Here is a 19,127-nt window from a genome sequence, read left to right as displayed (position 1 = left end):
TTTTATTCTAAAACCCGGCTGTCTTAAAAAAAAAAAAAAAAATACGCAGCGGCGTTTCAGGATATAACACACACATCTGGCAGATGGGCATCTACGTCTCGGGTTCACTTAAACTATCAGATCCACATCGAGTTTTTCCGATATAGATCTGCCAGTTTAAATCCCAGCAGATCTCTGAGGCCGGGCATTAGGCGCTCGGACGCGGATTCAGCTCATCAAAAGGGGAAATGTTTTTGGCGGCTTTGTTGTTTATCCATGGAAAATTTATGTCAATTTTTTTTTTCAAAAGATCCGGGCGCGGAATCTGCACCCAAATCCACAACGAAATACTGCAGTGTGAACGGAGGCGAAGGGTATGTCCACACGTGGCACAAAGTCCCCACTAAAAGGTGCGGATTCACCATGGATGTCACTCCCTCGATTGAAAGTGTGAAATCCACAGAATCCCCACCAAAATCTGCACCATTTGGGGAGGATTTGCTGTGGATTTTTCCAATATACAATCATACCCCAAACGCTCTTCTGCTTCAGCTCCTATGGACACTAGGACTTTCCAGCAACTCGACCTACGTCTCCATCCACTGCTTCTGTATGGCTGCAGAGGTAGGAAGCTTTGCCATTCAGGAGCCTAGGAAAGCTGGGTGACCTTCCGCCATGGGAGCTAAAAATACGACAGGTCACTCCACATATTAGAGAGCTTGTGAAAGAGGAAGAAAAAAAACAGAAGGTCTTCTATTTTCTGGTCCATGCTGGTCTACATCTATACTGGCTGTCAGGGCATGCTGGGAGTTGTGGTTTCACAAGCCTCAGGTTGAAGTGAGCGGCCCACAGTGGAGCAGTTGCATTATGATCCTGAGCGAGCACCCATTATACCGTGTATATGTGCAGCTATACACTCGGAGTATGAAGTCACTGCCTGTCAGATCGGATTCTAAAAGGCAGAATTCTCCTTGTTGGGATCTTACAAATTAGTTGGAAGGAAAATCTACTTACAGAGCAGCCAAGAGTGACTCCATGCACACGGCGAACAGTGGGACCACGCCTGGGCTGCGCTCAGATAAGTCCCCTTATCTCATCGCTACGTAACGAGGCCACTCCGTCAGGTCACCTGCGATTCGCCCCGTCCTCCCCTATAGGTGACACCCGGCCTCGTCCATAGCATTGTTCTATTGCTGCAGTTAAATCCCCTCCACCAGCCGGGGGCCTCAGTCAAACCCTCTTTTGTGCTTATGTGTTAGCTCATTGTCTGACATTTTTCTGCCGCCGCTCCTGGTGCCCGGACTGCACTGGGTCATGTGAATGCCGGTTGGCATCTGGCCAAGTGCTGCTATACCCGCACCTCAGAGATTCCAACCCTGGGGGACCTCCGGCCGCACATAAGCTGAAAATTGTTTCTCAAATTACATTTCATTTCCCATTTCATAACCGGAGGGGGCCATAAAGTACTAAAATTCTCCAACTTGACTGCAATTAACCCTTTAACGGATACGATAACCTATTGTGGGCGGGCAGGAGCTAAAGGCTTGGTCACTGTTTTTGCGTATGAGACAGCCGCAGAGGTGACTATTCTAATGCAGGCAAGATGCGCCTTATCATAAACGGGTTGCATCTTACTCTGGCGGGTACTTCACTACATGCCGGTCAGAGTAAATGCGACCCAGTGTTTACATTGCGCAACGCTTCTCCATTTGCGCTGCATCCCGTACCCATTTACAGAGCGCCGTGACATCAGTACCAACATCACAGGATTCCTTGTGCAAGGGGGGGGGGGGGTGAAGAGAAGAAGCCATGTGCGTCTTTTTTGTTCTGTATATAAAAGGCAGCAGCAAACCTAGTAGGCCTCTTATATCACCACTGTCTAATAGCAAGATGTCTTTGTTGCCCCTAGCAACCAATCAGAGCTCAGCTTTCATTTCTGAAGCTGCTGTGGTAAGGTGAAAGCTGAGCTCTGATTGGTTGCTAGTGGCAACAAGGACATCTTAGTCTTAGACAGTGCTGATAATTGGCGCCTAGTATTCCCGGATGACCGTTGCTGCTATGGCGAAGAAGAAATACATTGAAAATGAATAAAAAAAATTAAAGAATCTCTACCCCCAAATAACGCGTTTTAGACTTTCTGCGTAACAGGACTGCCTAGAGGTTAATGGCTTCCTGTCACGTAGAATGTACATTACCCCTGGCCACCAATTTTAGTCTGTTTCAGCCTAACTATCTGCTCTTTCCCTTTTACTTAAATATTTCTATACTTGTATGATTATCCCCCACGTACAGCGGCCGCGACTAAGAGGGGGAGAGACGGTCGTAGCTAAAATAGGGTTTTTGTTTTGCAACTTTAGAACTTGGTGGGAATTTATGATGTATTTTACGCCAGGTTCTGGCATAAAGAGTCACAATATTTTGCACAACCTTGAGCAAAAAAAAAAAATTGAGATTTTTGGATCGTTCTGCAGGTCTACACCACTTTCCCAAGAGGCGACATGACTTTTGAGGTGTTCTGGCCAACCAGAAACTCACTACGCAGAAACGTACATCAGGTCCGATGTTGTGTACGTTTCTGCGTAGGCGCATGGAGGAGCCGGGATGATCCTAATATAGACGGAAATATTAAGACTGGCCTATGAAACTGTGGCTTTAATTAAGTGATACACACAGTGGGAAATATATCATCATTTTCAAAATCTCTGCTTGCTGTCAGAGAACGGGAGCATTCTGCTTTACATCCAGAGGCCGAAAGTTGTATAGACCTGATACTTCTCAGAGCTGAAGGTTTGCTACAATTGTATCGACTGCAGACAATCCTCTATGAGCTAAAACAGCCAGTCTCCAAACTGCTATAACAGTATCGTGTGGGCGACGTGTAACAATGCCGCAGCACTGAGCTGGTTCATTGCAATGAGCGCAGTCAAGATGCCACCACGGCATCCTGGCACATGTCCAATGGTTCTAGCAGTCCTAGACCATATGCTTCAATATGCCTCCCAAAATGGCTCGTCTCCAAGATACGGTCCGTCCATATATCCCAACATCAAAAACATGGTCCCCGCAGCTGTGAGACAGAGAAGAGCCACTAGGTGAGAGCAGATTTATCATTACCTGGCCGGCTGGCACATACTATACATCCCCCAATAGTGGCGCTTCATCCTATCCATGCAGAAATGCATCATGAGGAACTATACAAACGTCACACCTACATGGAAATTTACTAGGCAGCTTCACGGGAGGGCAGAAGTAAATGAACCCAGCCTCAGATCCCCTAATCTACAGGGGCCTGTCCTGGTTTCTAATAAAGGGTTACTCGCTAAATCCAGGGCACCTGGTGTCACTCTGACCGGGCACTGTCCCTCTCCTGATAAAATAATCCTTCCTGCCAGATCACACAGCAGCTATCAGCCTGGCATATCTGAGTGGCAACAGCTGCCCGTCTGCCAGGCTCTTCTGTAATAAGTGAGTCAGAGGCCAGACCGTGAGGGGCACATTGCGAGCACGGACTACTTCCTTATAAATGTGTGTGGTAAGACATTCGCTGGAAACAGATTGGAGGGAGGAGGTGAACAACAACATCTGTTGGGTCCTGAAGATAGATCTGCCGCTGCTATTAGGAGTGTTCAGCTGACGGCCATTTCTACAGATTCTATCATGCACATAAGTGCACCGTTCAGATGGAGAGCTGCCATCAGAGTGGTCTGTAGCTTTTCTCCAGGGGAGGACAAAAGGATCCCCATACATGTCCGATCCGGACGATTCTTTGACTTTTGTGTAATGTGTATGGGGGCCTTAACCCTTAGTGACAGATCTTGTTTCTTAAGGACCAAGCGTTTTTCATCATTGCATTGCAAGAGCCACAACTCCTTCACATAGGGGGATGGTGGGGAAGGTGGAGAAGGTAGAGGTCATTTTTTATTTTTTTTAATGACACCACTCTGGGGTACATATAATGTGTTGTATAACTTAATAATCCAGGGATTGCACCATTGCTTTTTGGGATTTGTTTTTATAGGGTTACGCATTCAGAAAGAAAAAAAAAACCTTATGTAATTGCTAGAATAGTACACTGCATTACTTATGTAGTGCAATCTATTAAACCCATGACAGCGGCCTATTAGACTCTGCTAGAGGGGTGGTCTAGTAGACTGAGTTACATAGTAAACATGGAGGCCTTTGTCAGGCTTCCAACTGCCATGAGAACCCATTGGTACCTTGCGATCACATTGCAGAGTACCGATGGGTGCAGAAAGAGCCCGCTCCCCTGTTATCTGCGTACAAGCTGAAGTTGCTATTGACTGCAGCATGTAAGGGGTTAAACTGCAGGTTTCTAAGGTTTCTCTTTTCCTAGTGGTTAGGGCAGGAGTCTGACTGTCAGTAGCCAGCCACGCACTGCCTTAAAGAGACGTATGTGCAGGTTTAAAGCCCATTAGTGGGATCAGTGAAAAGGCGTACTGGCCGTCACTAATTGGTTTAAACAATTCTGTGGTCACGGGGCACAATTCTGCCTATATGACCTGCCGTGCACCGTCCCCCAGATCCAGCGGGCTGCCAGGCTGGTCGCAACAATCTTCTGACTACTTAATGCAAGCTGTACATTAGTAATGTGAGATCACCAATGCATACAGCTGCTTTTGGATTGGCCACCGTTGATAACGTGAGCAGCGCTGGCCAGAAAGCCATTCAAAGTAGATGGGACTACCAACGCTGAGTGTATTAGGCAGGTGGAAGATTGCAGTGGCCAATTTTAAAGACTGGGCCCAAAACCGGCGTATGTGAACAGCAGTGCAGAAGATGAACGGAAAGTGAAATAACTCCTCCTGGGACTGGATGGTCGCTTTAAATCCCTAATCTCTCATTACAGCCAATTTCATAAGAAGCCAATTAACACATCGGTATGTTTCTGGTACATGGAGGAAACTCACATATAACTAGCACAGAGAGAACATATAAACTCCATTAAATGTTCCACCGAAACCCTGGTATGACAAGCTAATGCTACAAACCACCAAGATATGATACAACAGATCGGCTTATTCACAGCAGCCAATATGAACAAGTGAAGCTGCAGTGTAAAGCATGTGAGAGATGCAAGGAGAGAGTAGCAAACTGAACCTCTGATACAACAGGTGGTCAATCCGCAGACTCCTACAGACAATGGAGCAGAGCTAACAGGCAGTAGAAAGTTACGTTACATTAAGTTGGACACAACACTGTTACTGGTGAACCCCAGCAAAAGGATCGGATTTACAATTTTTTTGACCCTTTGGACTGGAGCATTAACATTTATGGATGGGGTTGCAGTTAAGCGAGACAACACTCATTAATATGTTGGTACTTACCTGTCACAGCGCTAGCCAATGGAGAAGCAGCTTTGACGACATTTGATGACATCACACAGAGCTTGACAGAATACCTGGATATAGAGAACACAAGGACAGGTCAGCCGAGTACTAGAACACACATGCAGGCTTCACATATAAGAGGGATTCTTCATCTACATCCGTTTATACAAAAATCTGATTGCTACGGCTGCCCATGATTGGCATACACCATGCCCCTCTCATTGTGTGCAGTCCAGAGATGGATGCGGATTCTGGCTTTGAATACGACGTTACCAGGTCTCACATCCCCAGTAATTGGTCTGTCATTACTGCTGAGGACACAAAGGCTCGGTAGTATTGAGACCAAGACCCCTTTTGCATGGGCCAACCATCGTGCACAAACATTCATTTTTGCCAATCATCGGCCTTTGGGAATATAACAATAATAAGCCAACGAACACTTTTTTTGTCGGCTGAATTGATATTTTGTGCTGCCGAAAAAAAATCGTTTTCAGCAGCACATGCCGTTGCGTAAGCGGGGAATGTAATGCATACAAGGACGATACTGTATAAAATAACAAACGTTTTCACAATCATTCCTCTGCCATACAGATAAGGTTAATTGATGATGGTCACAAGGCAGGAATTGGTCAGCTAAGAGGAGAGGGATGATGATCGGGTATGAACAGTCGCTCAATCTAATATTGGCGCATCCGAATACACTGGGCAACGTGCGTCAGCTGATTAAATCTTTCATGGCAGCATACAAACGGTGGCTCATAAGCAGCAGATCTCCCTATGAAAACAGGGGGAAGCGCACCCAACTATACGAGGCCCAACAATTCTAACAATCATTCTTCCTCATACATGCATTCATTGACCCACGGAAAAACCCTTCGACTAATGACAGGTTGATTGGTGCTTGTTACAATCGGATAGTGCAAGGGGGCTCCAGTTTTAGGACAAACTTCTGTCCAAAGACCAGATAGGTAGGGGTGATATTATCTGCGGTGGGTCTTTAGCGCCATGATCTTTCAATCTGCCGGTTCTAGGTGTCATTTTTTGGCCTTGCAAAATGGCCGACGCAATCTTTAGACTACCTAATCCCCACAGTGCACTGGTAGTGTTAGAAGTGTCAGAGAAGAACAACGGCAGGTAATAAACCCCTCCTCATTTCCCAGTACAGGATGTTGTCCTAATACCAGAGAATCACTTTAAAGTCCTTTTACATGGCCCGATTATTATTAGGTATGAAGGTTCACCTAAACATTCATTCATCCCATCATCGGTTTAGGTAAAAGGCACAACAATCATCATCAGGCTAATTCTGGCAAGCTTAAAAATTGCTTTCTGGTCAGCTGTATACCTTCCTGTGTGAATGAGGCGTCTGTTGTACAGGGACGGACGATCCTAGTAACAATCATTTGTCCCCACTGCAGCAAATGTAAAAAAAATCTAAACTAACGCTGATGGACCTGCTTGGGCAATCCGTATTTGTTACATAGGTCAGAGTAGAAGGACCCTTAACGCCAGATGATTTTTGTAAACTAAACATAGGTGCAAAATCCCTTTAATTAGCTCTGTGCCTACTAGTCTTGAGTGTTAAATCATTCACTATTAACAGAAATTTTTTTTTTCAGTATTGTGTATTTTGCAGTGAAGCTGCGTGATAACCAATATGGTCTCCCCTGCAGCTCCAGTACAGATTGTAAGTCGACTAAGGGCTGAAAACTAGTTATCCAGCGATACATCTCCAGCTCAAGTATAATCGCTATTGAGGAGTCTGGGAAAGCGAAGTGATGGGCCCCTGCGACCAATCTGGCTGTAACTACCCAACTGCGCTAGAAGGTTGCAGCCCGCACAGGCTGAGACTTTTAGTCCCGCAGCAGCTAGGACGACGCACAAGTGTTCCACAATGACAGATGACATGATAAATCTATTTAGGGCCCAGGTTGTCCTGGCACGGTATGGCGGTGTCAGCCGCTGACTGCATAGAACAGGTGCGATCCTCACGGGACAATCTCCTCCGGGCAGGAGAATACAGGCCGCACCACATCCTGCATTACATCGTTAACTTCTCTCCTCTCCCTCGTATTCTTCCTCATCACTGATTGCTTTGTCTCCTCTCAGTTTTCACCAACTCTCCCCCCCTACGCATTTTCCTCCTCCATTGCCATCAATGACTGAGGCCTTTTCTCCTCACACCCCCTTCTCCCTCCTGTCTGTCGCAGCTGCTGACGTCTTTCCCAGCGCTAAACATTGTCCTATTTACTGGATAACTCACCACTACACCCCAGGACGCCTCCATCGCTCAGCATCGCCTGCGCCATATCCACCCAGCCAACAGGAGGCGGAGGGCTAAGCCACAATACAGACCATGTTTAAGGGGCAGACATTAAAAGAAAGTTTATTAAAGAGAGGACAGGGTGTGAGGCTATATAGTCCCCAAAATCAGATGTAGGACCCACATCCGCTGGAGAGGCGTCAGCGACTATACAGCTAGATGTATGCCAAGAGTAGGGGGAAAAGTTTGCAGACTTCCGCCCTCTTAAATCTGACTGTGGGACTACAGTTCCCAGCATGCACGTATTCCGCATGTGAATTTCCACCGCGGATGACCTGCGAGTCATTGCAGAAAGTAAAGTGCTTGCAGGCAATCACGGGTTTGATGGCTTTTCCACACAGATGTATGCAGATGCACAGCGGATCATCCGTGCGGAGAAAAAAAAAAAACGCAAGTCAATTGTGCCTTCCCCGTCTTCCTGCCTCGTGTCCAAGCAATCTGCGAAGTATCCGCCTACAAATCTGCAATGCTATTGCGGATCGAATGCTTCCATAGAGATCAACGGCGCCCATCTGCGCGGAATCCGTGCCGATCGCGGATTCTGCAATTCAAATCCGCCCGTGTGCATGAGGCCTTACTACAGGTAATGAACAGATATCAAATCCTCTTTCATATATTATTACAGCTATAGTTGTGTACCTATATAATGAAAGCGATGGGAGGGGTAGATATTATCCCATTGAAACGGATAAGGACAGAAAAAGCAGCACCCATAAAATCCAATATGGTTGACGGTGGTAGGTGTCAAGCAACTACTTCCTGTCCATTGAATGTAGGATCACGGCTGGCTTTATCTACGTGCAAGCCATGCGGTTGCAAAGGGTGCCAGCTACCAGCTATCGGGGTGGCACCAATGATGTAGGTTGGGGTGATCGCCCCGTTTAGGTCCACAGATGATTTTCCTTCATGTGGCAGCATCTCGTGAAGCTACATGTATCATCAGCCTCCTTCCTGACTATCTCCCCCCCCCCCCTCTGATGTTCTGAGGCATTGCTGTCAGCCAAGTTGTACCCCGAAACACAATCGCTTAGTTCTGCTACTGTATTTACAACTTTGGTTCTGGTACAATATTCATTCACTGGGCTTGGTTCTGGTGCTGTATTCATTACCTGAGCTGTTCTGATGAGGTTATGCAGCTATCTTGCATAATTATGCCGCTTTCATGCTCAGTTCAGGGAGCAGGAAAGGCGAACCCCTGAGGCTGAACGGTTCCATCTGTGGTCGGGACAGAACACCACCGGGTGGACCCCCACTCACTATAATGGGGTCTGCCTAGTTTCCACCCAGCTGCACAATTTTGGGATTGAAGAAAAAGCGCTTTTTCTTCCAATATTTGTAGCCAGATCTGCGACGGAACCTCCAGCCATAGGTTCCCACGCAGATTTGAAACTGGCCTTATAGTATTTTGCCTTATGATTTGGGGAGGGGATAAAAAATTCCATAGAAGGTGTCATCTAACTAAGGGCCAACACTGTTTAGGATTACATCGAACCCGGTATCATTGTATCTTGTCACCACCATGAAGAATGGGTGGAGACAAGATGAACGACCACCAAGCAATGCCCACAATTTTATTGGCTGGCCTGTAGAATGGGTGTGCATAATCTCCCCTCCAGCCTCGTGTCAGTCAGCCCTCGGGCGCTGTGCCTTGTGCCCTGTAAACGACTTGTGCACAGTGAATGCCAGTGCTCCTGTCCTTCGCTGACAGCGGTCTGTGCCTCTGTCCCATCTGCGCTCCTGCTGACAGCTGTGTATGCCTGCGCTCCCATCCCCCGGAGACGCTGTCTGCCTCCATGCCTACCTAGTGTCCGGCGATGCCCTCCCCCAATGGCCACTGTGTCTGGCTGCGCTCCTGTCCAGGAGCCGCTTCGTCATTGCCAGAGTCGCATCCAGGAGCTGTACTAGCAGGAGCGGCCGCAGCAGGACTGCCGGAGCAGCTTCCAGGAGCTGGCGGCATCCAGGAACAGGAGCAGTGGCAGCAGTCCTGCCGGAGCCGCTTCCAGTAGCCGCAGCGCTCGCAGCGGCAATGCCGGTTCCAGGAGCTGCCGGCCAGGAGCAGGAGCGGGCGCAGTAGCCCTGCCTGAGGCACTTCCAGGGGCTTGCTTTGTTGCCAGCGTGGGGGGGGGAAAGTGTGGGAGAACACAGGAGGGAACGTCTGCGGGAAGTCCACAGTGCAGAAGCCGGTTACAAGGCACAGCGCCGGAGGGCTGAGTGACACGAGGCTGGAGAGGAGATAGTGCCCACCTATTCTCCAGGCCAGCAAATACAATTGTGGCCGTCGCTTGGGGGCATTCATCTTTTCTCCACCCATTCTTCATGGTGGAGACAAGATACAATAATACCACTGAACTCTATGAAATGACTGGGTGACTACTGAAGACAAGCATTAATTCCAAAGAAGATGTTCTGTGCAATCTGACGCTTTCGTCGTCAGCTTGGGACATACAGAAAAAAAAAAAATTACAAAATGGCCTAGAAAATAAGAATATTTTTGAATTCAATCATAACGCAACACTTGTCCATTGCAGTAAAATAAGGTAATCATCTGACATGTACACACAACTTGAGACTTCCCACTCAAGGGTTTCTGGTTTTGGGACCAGAGTTTTCTTGGCGACTCTACAGATAGGCATAGCCTCAAGACTGATCAATGGTGTGGGAAGGGTGAGTGATAATCAGTCCTATGGTCAAGTGCCAAGTTCTACATTGACTAACACATGACAAATATTTGGGAAAACATGGTCGCCGTCAACATAAAACCGGGCCAAGAGATTCAAGAGAGAAAAAAAAAAAAAAGTTTTAGGACTTCACAACTTAAGGACCAAGTAACTTTTTGTTGCAGGACAATATATCAACCACCCCCAAGACTTTTTCCCCACTATACCAACCATGGAACCACTTCCATCAATGCAGATATTTGCCACCAGTGATGCCCCAAAGATTCATGACCCCAACTACCCAGTGACCCCCCCCCCCTCCCCCCCAATTCCATGACTTATTCAACTCCAAGTACTTTACTTGACAATGGAAGCTCAGAAGATGTCTAGAAGAGTCACTTGGCTGCACATACAGTTTCTTCGAGGCCACACTGTGGGGGCTCAAAAGCAGCAAAGGGTAGAGTAAGGCCAACACAACACTGAATAGAAGACGAGGAACACATCTGTGGCACACTTAGCAATAGCAGCAAGAGACAAGGGAGAGCGAGGTCTAGATTTTGGTGCAATCCAAGTCAGCTAATATAATGCGGCACACACTCATATGCACATATTTCTCATCACTGCGCCTCTTCATGGCTGCTGAACATTGTATACCAGTGCTTTATATTCAGTAATTATGGAATTAAACACAATGCACACATTTCATTTGATAAAACACAGGCCAGAGCTGCATTCATAGTTCTGATTGCGATCATTAGAAGCAGTCTGGATAGACACACCCTTTACAGCTTAGTTGAGGTCCTATAATTCAGTTTTCTTTCCTGTACTAGAGTACTGTACAGTGCCTGGTGATAAGACAATACATCCCAGAATGCAAATCACCGGGAATGCTGGGAGATTTCAATTTGAAAAAATAGAGAGTGCAGCTCTGGAGTATAATAAAGGATGTAAGTCAGGATCAGTACAGAATAAGTAATGTATGTACACTGTGACTCCACCAGCAGAATAGTGAGTGAAGCTCTGGTGTATGATCCAGGATGTAACTCAGGATCAGTAAAGGATAAGTAAAGTCATAGAATCCTAGAATGGTAGAGTTGGAAGGGACCTCCATGGTCATCTGGTCCAACCCCCTGCTTAGTGCAGGATTTACTAAATCATCCCAGAGAGATATTTGTCCAGCCTTTGATTGAAGACTTCCATTGAAGGAGAACTCACCACCTCACATGGTAACCTGTTCCACTCATTGATCACCCTCACTGTCGAAGTGTTGTCTAATATCTAACTTGTGTCTCCTCCCTTTCAGTTTCATCCCATTGCTTCTAGTCTTTTCTTGTATGTACACAGTGACTCCACCAGCAGCAGAATAGTGAGCACAGCAAACCTTTAAGACAATCTGCTTGGCACAGGGAGGTAAACAACAATTGCCCATAGAGTTACCTAGACAGTTAAAATTCATAAGTGGCCCTTGAGTTTAATTCCGAACTGAATTAATCTAATCACCAAGTCCAATGGCACCTCTGGAGTCTAATACAGGACATAATCTGGGATCGGTACAGGATAAGTAATGTATGTACACTGTAACTCCACTAGCAGAATAGTGAGTGCAGCTCTGGAGTATAATACAGGATGTAACTCAAGATCAGTACAGGATAAGTAATATATGTACACTGTGACTCCACCAGCAGAACCGTGAGTGCAGCTCCGGAGTATAATACAGGATGTAACTCAGGATCAATACAGCATAAATAATGTATGTACACTGTGACTCCACCAGCAGAACAGTGAGTGCAGCTCCGGAGTATAATACAGGATCAGTACAGGCTAAAGCGATTCAACTTTTTACAGAGTCATCCTACATAAAAACTATAGGTGATCCTTATGCATTCTCAGTAGCTTTATGTGCAGATATGTTTATTCCAACATGGTAAATTGTATAAGGAGCAAGTGACGTCTTATACAGTTTGGTTGTGAAACGTCAGGTCATAACGGCATGCTGGGAGTATACGGGCAAGATATGAAGTCAATGATGTGAGGACAACATATATTCAAAAATATATGAAGAAACACTGTTCCAGGGACACTAAATCAGAAGTCTACCTATATCTCCACTTGATGGGTAGTAGAATGCGCTACTGTTCCATGTTATCAGCCCTTATAGGCCAGCATGATGCTGGCTGTAGGTCGCAGGTCCCTTTAACAAGCAAGAACGTTTGCTATGTATCAAGTAATTGCTGTGACTCATCATTTAGTGATCGTTCCATTGAGCTGTAGGTACGTGGAAAGTGTCAGACCTCAGTCCCAGTGGTAATTCTTGGTTGTGTAACGGCGCACAAAAAGCGAACAGAGCCGTCCGCTATGACTGGCACCACGAGCCAACAATGTATCTGCCTGTATAAACAGGCTGCACGAGTGAAGGATGACACCATTCGCTCGTTCAAACAATACATGGGCTTGTCTAAAAGGACAGCCACAAATAGCCAATCAGAGATCAGCTTTTATTTACAAAACTGCAGTGGAGAATAAAAACGGATTTTGATTGGCTGCCATGAGGCAGCAAGGACAAATTCTGTCTCAGACCATCGAAATAAAGTCTGGCAAAAACCGGTCAATGAATTTGTGTTCGTGCGCCATTATACTAAAATCCACTGAAAAAGTGGTATGTGTTAGAAAAATCGTGCAAAGTGTGCCGCAGGTATACGCCAGTTTTCATCCCATTCTGCACCGATTTTCAAAAATACAGATGCGTCAAAGGGGTGTGGCTAAACAGCTGACAATAACTTGATTGGTGGGGGTCCAGGTGCCGAGACCCCCACGGATCGCTAAAACAAAGAGGCAGAAGTGAAAGGGATCGGAAAGCGTGGTGTACAGGGAGAGCCAATCAGAAACAAAGGAACGGAGGACTCCGCTCAGTGCTTCTACCCCTTTATTATAGCAATACTTACGACATGTCAAAAGAGGCGTTTCCTATAACGTAGGTGTCCGTTAAACTTTTGGCGAAACTTACACCAGCCTTAAAAACTTTTGTCCCTTCGTAAGGCCTCATTCCAATGACACGGGGAGCAGCTGTCCTTAGCAACCAAAAGGTTTCTGAAAGCTACAGGCAGCGGCTCCACAAAACACAAGACAACCTGCTTTTAACACAACCTGGGTCAGAGATCAGCTGATCATACGCATTCATCGATCAATAGCTTTGACACCCTTCTCCTCCATATACATGCATGCTCGGCGCTGCCAAGCGTTCATGCGTTTTCCATAGGAACAACACCGAAATCCACCACCAAACACCTCTGGCAGCGGCTTATCTCCAGGAAAAATTAAAGAATTGGGTTTTGAAAATCAATGTACCCAATCCTCCTCCTTCCACTCTGAAATCATTTGTTGGGCGACAGTTGGAGGTCCACACACACATTGTAGGGAAAGTTGAATCTGGGAGGAGGGGATCCGAATCACTTTTCCTTAAATAGGACCTATACGGTAAGGTCTGTTCAATGTGGAGAAGTTATAACAAACTGATGAAACCAAACAATGGCCCCTTAATCCAGCAAAATGAAGTCTATAGTTCCCACTAGTATGGAATCCAACAAAAATAATTTCATTGTTGCATTAAAGGGGTCCTCTCACAACTTAAAGGGGTTATCTGGTTGAAAAGTATTGATGTATCCTTAGAGTAGACCATTAATGGTAGATTGTCCGGGATCCTGGGTGGCAGATTCCAACTAAGCAGCTGATGTGCTCATGCACTGAGCTGATATCTGCAGGAAGCAGACAGCTCCATTTTCACTACAGTGGCCAGGCTTGGTATTACACAAAGTTTCAATAGAAGTGAGTGGAATCTTTGCCATACCAAGCCTGGCCACTGCAGTGGGAACAGAGCTGTCTGCTTCCTGCAGAAATCAACTCAGTGCATGAGCATTGCCTGCCTGGTGAAGAGTTGATCAGCAGTGATCGCTGGTGGTAGACTCCTGCCAATCTACTATTGATGGCCTACCCCAAGGACAGGCTATCAGTAGTTTATAAATGGACAACCTCTTTAAGATTGCTTCACAACCACTCTGTCCTTTCTGGTTGGTGCTCACCAGTACATTGGTTTAGAAAGTTTATGCTGTGACTGGCGATTGGCTGCAGAAGTCACATGTACTGGTGAGGGGCAACAACGAATGACCGTGGTTGTGAAGCAAATTTAAGTCATGGGAAAACCCCTTTAAAGTGACCCTCTGGGTCTGGAGAAACAAAGATGGCTACACCGCTTCTCTGACTACTACAAGCACACTGTGCGATAGTATGCATTTACAGTCCGTATTACGTGCAATACAGACAGTATAGCGCACCATTGGTTTCTATTGGTGTATTCTAACATGCAGATTTTACGTCCCCCATGGCATAAAATAACAGATGAGCCGTTACCTCTCCCTGCTCCCCGTTCATCCACCACCGCCGGCTCCAGTCTCCGCTGTCAGTTTACAGACAGATGCGACGTCCTAGGAGCAGGGAGAGGTGAGCAACTGCTCAATTGTTATTTTGTACTATGGGGACCCGGTGTCCTTAACTCAGACAACCCCTTTAATAAGGAATTACAAGTGGATTTGATAAGGGATAAACATCAGAGTCAGCAATCTTGTCAGCCATGACAGATTATTGGCGGTATATCAGTAGGATACAGTGAGCAATACACTTCATGAAGGTTGCATCGAGGGGCTGATCAGTCACCTCCTTATACCAGGAACGGAAGCAGAAAAGAGAAAGTGGGCGGAGCAAACCCAAATTAGTGCCTAGAGATATGAAAGGGTTCAATGGATCTACATGGAGTTTGCACAGAGGTGCTGCCAACCAGTTGGATGCCTCGCCTTTTAGAAGGTGGGCATAGAGTACTGCGTAGGACAACTGCAGAGAAGAACCAGATACATGGCACAGCCTTTCAAAGAAGATTTTTTTGAGCAGTTCCATGAAAGTCAATATATTTTTATATTGTATAAAAAGTCCAGCGATGAAGCACGCTTCGAGGCAGAGATCCTCTTCATCAGCTAAGCTGGGATACGGCAGCATATACTGCAGTTGATCTGTGGCTCAAATTGGAAAGATATTGGAAAGCGGGCACCAATAGCGCAGCCTCAAGTTTGGATCTGTAATGTCCAGCGATCAGATCAAAAAGACCAAATCATAAAGTCCACGGATATCAACAGCGTAAATTACACAAAGGGGGACATAAGCAAAGTGCAAACCTAAAGACAAAAAGCTGGATGCCGCTTGTCAGGCAGGTTAGAAAATTAAAGTTGTGATCCGATTGGCTGCTATGAGCAACAGTTGTCACCCTCTGCACTACTCCTTATACAGACGGCCTACCTTATGGCTCTACTTATGGCCTTAAAGGGGTTCTCTCAGATTTTACTGTTCAAGACGTACGCTTAGGAATTCCATCGGAGCTGTGCCTGACCGGACCGACAGCGCCATCCCCTTCCAGTACTGACAGCAGGCCCAGCAATCATCTGATCCCGAGCGGCAGACCCCTGACGATCAACTATTGATCAACTAAGTCATCACTACTGATAGTCCCAGACAACCCCTTTAATAGCTGTAGAACCAGATGGTCCGTATGTAGCAACCCCAGAAATGAACTGATGAACGAGACATAATTACTAACAACCTGGCCCAGGATACAAGACACTTCTCAGCAACCCACCCGCCACGCCAACAAGCACTGTACCGCCCTGCCCCAACACAATGGGATAGTCTGCTCATTAGCCACAGCAGTAAACCGGCAAAAGTGAAAAGTCTGGAATCTCCATAACGTTTTTCACATTCTTTCATTAATTCCCGCCCCCCCAAGATGTGAACTGCAATAAGCTGATACTGCGTGTAACAATGGAGCCCTGATGGCCTGACCTGTGGTAGTACACAGCACACCCACGTCAGCTACAGGTCTGCAGCCAGATGCTATCCAGGGCAGAGCGATACTCCATCCTCACAGCATGCTGGAAGTTGTAGTTCCACCCAGCTGGAAAGCCACAGGTTGTAGACTCACAGCTGTAACATACAGCACAGCAGTAAGAGGCCTCATTCACACGGGAGTAGAAAATGTCACACTCTAGAAAAACGGACCGATTTCACTGCATTTTATCGCGCAAATGTCTATTCTTCACATGTGCAAAAGAGACAAGAAGGTCCAGTTGAGATCACTTTGTTTTCACGGTCTCCTGGCAATATGCATTAAAAAAAACGCAGCGCACGGAACATTCACTGCGGGTTTTTTTCACTCACCACAGACTTTCATAGCCAATGTTGTTGGGTGAATACCCGGACCAAGATAGGACGCGCTGCAGGTTTTTATTTTTTTTTTAAATACGCACTACTGTACAAAAAAAATAAAACTCCAAAAAACATCTGAATTTACCAATTTAATTCAATGTGTCCGTGGGCTGTCCATATTCAGGCAGCATATGGAAAGAATATACACCCGTGTGAATGAGCCCTTCATCCCCCACACAAGTGATACATTATAACATGGTAGATACATATAGTGGTATACACTATCTAACATATGTGTAGCAATATGCATTGTATCCTCCATGTTATGATATACATTATATGTGGCAGATAGAGATATATATTGTATCCACCATACATTGTAATCCTATACATTGTTTCTGCCATATGTTATTATACATAGGTAATACATTGTATCCACTATGTTCTCTATAGGGATATACACTGTATCCCCCACGACTCACCTGTACACAGAGGGTCCCTGCAGGCTCCCAGCTTCCTGTTGTGCTTCAGCTGCCCCTGGTATGAAAGCAGAGAGAGGATTGGAGCCCCTGGCACATAGTAGCCTTCTAGCCCTGGCACTATGTGACACACTCTCTGCCTATCCCCCTTGCTCTGAATGCTTCTTCACTTCCTCCTGTGCCCCCTCCTCTCCTAAAAGTGACAGTCCCCTCCCCTGTGTCAAGCTATACCAGACTTTCTGCCCCCCCTCCTTAACTTTGTACACTGCCCCCCACACCATGGCTCTACCCCATATGCTAGCCTCCCTGGCATTCTGCCCCTTTCCAGGTTACCTCCTGTACCAATACCCCCAGGGCTGCAATCTGCCTGCTGCACAATCAGGTACCATCTGCTCCACCTCTTCTCCTCCTTCTCTGCAACCCCCCCAAGATGCTGATGTAACGGTCCACGTCTATTTTAAAAGTAATACAATGGTCAGTACTAACTGTCTAATGGGGGTGATGGAAGCCAGGGCACCCCAAGTATGGAGAGCTGGGGATGTCAACGCCAACAGCTGCTGCAGCGCTGAGAGAAGAGGCAAGAAAGGGGGAGATGGAGGACAGAGAAGGGAAGCGAGAAAGACAGGGGAGCACAGGAGGAAACAAGCGGGGAAATGACGGGGATACAATGTATCAGCGGCCGCACAGGATGACAGCGGGGGGAGGAGGGAGGGGGCAGCGGAGGGAGACGGCGGGGAGGAGGGACGGGGGAGGGGCGCAGCACGGAGCGGGAACGACAGCCAAATAACGGCAGATCCGGGTAGCGGAGGCCGCGGAGGGGGCAGCGCGGCAGGAGGACGGAACCCCGGTGCCCACTTCAGTCTGCAGATGGAGAGTGACTGAGACAGAAGGAGGAGTCCAGGCAAGGCATGATGGGCAATGTAGTTCTCAGCCCCCTGTATCCTGCAAAGCATTGTGGGTCCTGCATCCCTGATCTCTGCGCTGTGATCTGTGCAGTTCTGATCCCTGCTCATTCCGTTGCATTAACCCTTCCTGCACCTGTTCAAGTCAGAGCATTAAGCCTCCCTGTACCACAGATGTGCAGGTGCTCATCCTGGAGCATTAACCCTTTGTATACCACAGATGTGCAGGTACTCATCCTGGAGCATTAACCCTTTGTATACCACAGATGTGCAGGTACTCATCATGGAGCATTAACCCTTTGTATACCACAGACGTGCAGGTACTCATCCTGGAGCATTAACCCTTTGTATATCACAGACCTGCAGGTGCTCATCCTGAAACATTAACCCTTTGTATACCATAGATCTGCACGTGCTCATCCTAGAGGATTAACACTTTGTATATCACAGACCTGCAGGTGCATATCCTGGAGCATTAACCCTTCCCCTACCAAAGATCTGCACGTGCTCATCCTGGACCATTAACCCTTTGTATACCACAAATCTGCAGGTGCTCATCCTGAAATATTAACCCTTCTTGTACCACAGATATGCAGATGCTCATCCTGGAGCATTAACCCTTCCTCTACCACAGATGTGCAGGTGTTCATCCTGGAGCATTAACCCTTCCTCTACCACAGATGTGCAGGTGTTCATCCTATAGCATTAACCCTTCCTGTACCACATATCTACAGGTGCTCATCCCAGAGCATTAACCATTCCTGCATCTGCTCACCCTGGAGCATTAACCCTTCCAGCATCACAGGTGCTCATTGTGGAGCATTAACCCTTCGTGCACCCGCTCAGACCACAGCATTAACCCTTCCTGTACCACAGATCTGCAGGTACTCATCCTGGGGCATTAACCCTTCTGTACCACAGATGTGCAGGTGTCCAAAACTCTTCCTGTACCACAGATGTGCAAATGCTTATCCTGGAGCATTAAACCTTCCTGTACCACAGATCTACAGATGCTCATCTTGGAGCATTAACCTGCACCTGCTGAGCCCAGAGCATTAACCCTTCCTTACCCCAGATCTGCAGGTGCTTATCCTGGAGCATTAACCCTTCCTGTACCACAGATGTGCAAGTGCTCATCTTGGAGCATTAACCCTTCCTGCACCTGCTCAGTCCAGAGAATTAACCCCTTCCTGTAC

At 46.8% G+C, this 19,127-nt stretch overlaps 1 protein-coding gene across 1 annotated transcript in view; it reads right to left on the bottom strand.

Moving 5' to 3' along the window:
* Nucleotides 1-17,910, bottom strand: part of AGPAT1 (1-acylglycerol-3-phosphate O-acyltransferase 1) — a 35,130-nt gene extending 17,220 nt beyond the window's left edge. The window contains 3 exon segments of the mRNA XM_066581040.1: nucleotides 5,325-5,398; nucleotides 17,033-17,087; nucleotides 17,516-17,910. Of these exon segments, the coding sequence (XP_066437137.1) occupies nucleotides 5,325-5,376 (52 nt within the window). The 5' untranslated portion in view covers nucleotides 5,377-5,398; nucleotides 17,033-17,087; nucleotides 17,516-17,910.
* Nucleotides 17,911-19,127: the final 1,217 nt, after the last annotated feature.

The sequence above is a fragment of the Eleutherodactylus coqui genome, chromosome 10 (assembly GCF_035609145.1).
Source record: "Eleutherodactylus coqui strain aEleCoq1 chromosome 10, aEleCoq1.hap1, whole genome shotgun sequence".
In the NCBI taxonomy this organism is placed as follows: Eukaryota; Metazoa; Chordata; class Amphibia; order Anura; family Eleutherodactylidae; genus Eleutherodactylus; species Eleutherodactylus coqui.
The sequence above is the reverse complement of the archived record's forward strand: the minus strand, read 5'-3'. Positions and strand labels throughout refer to the sequence as shown.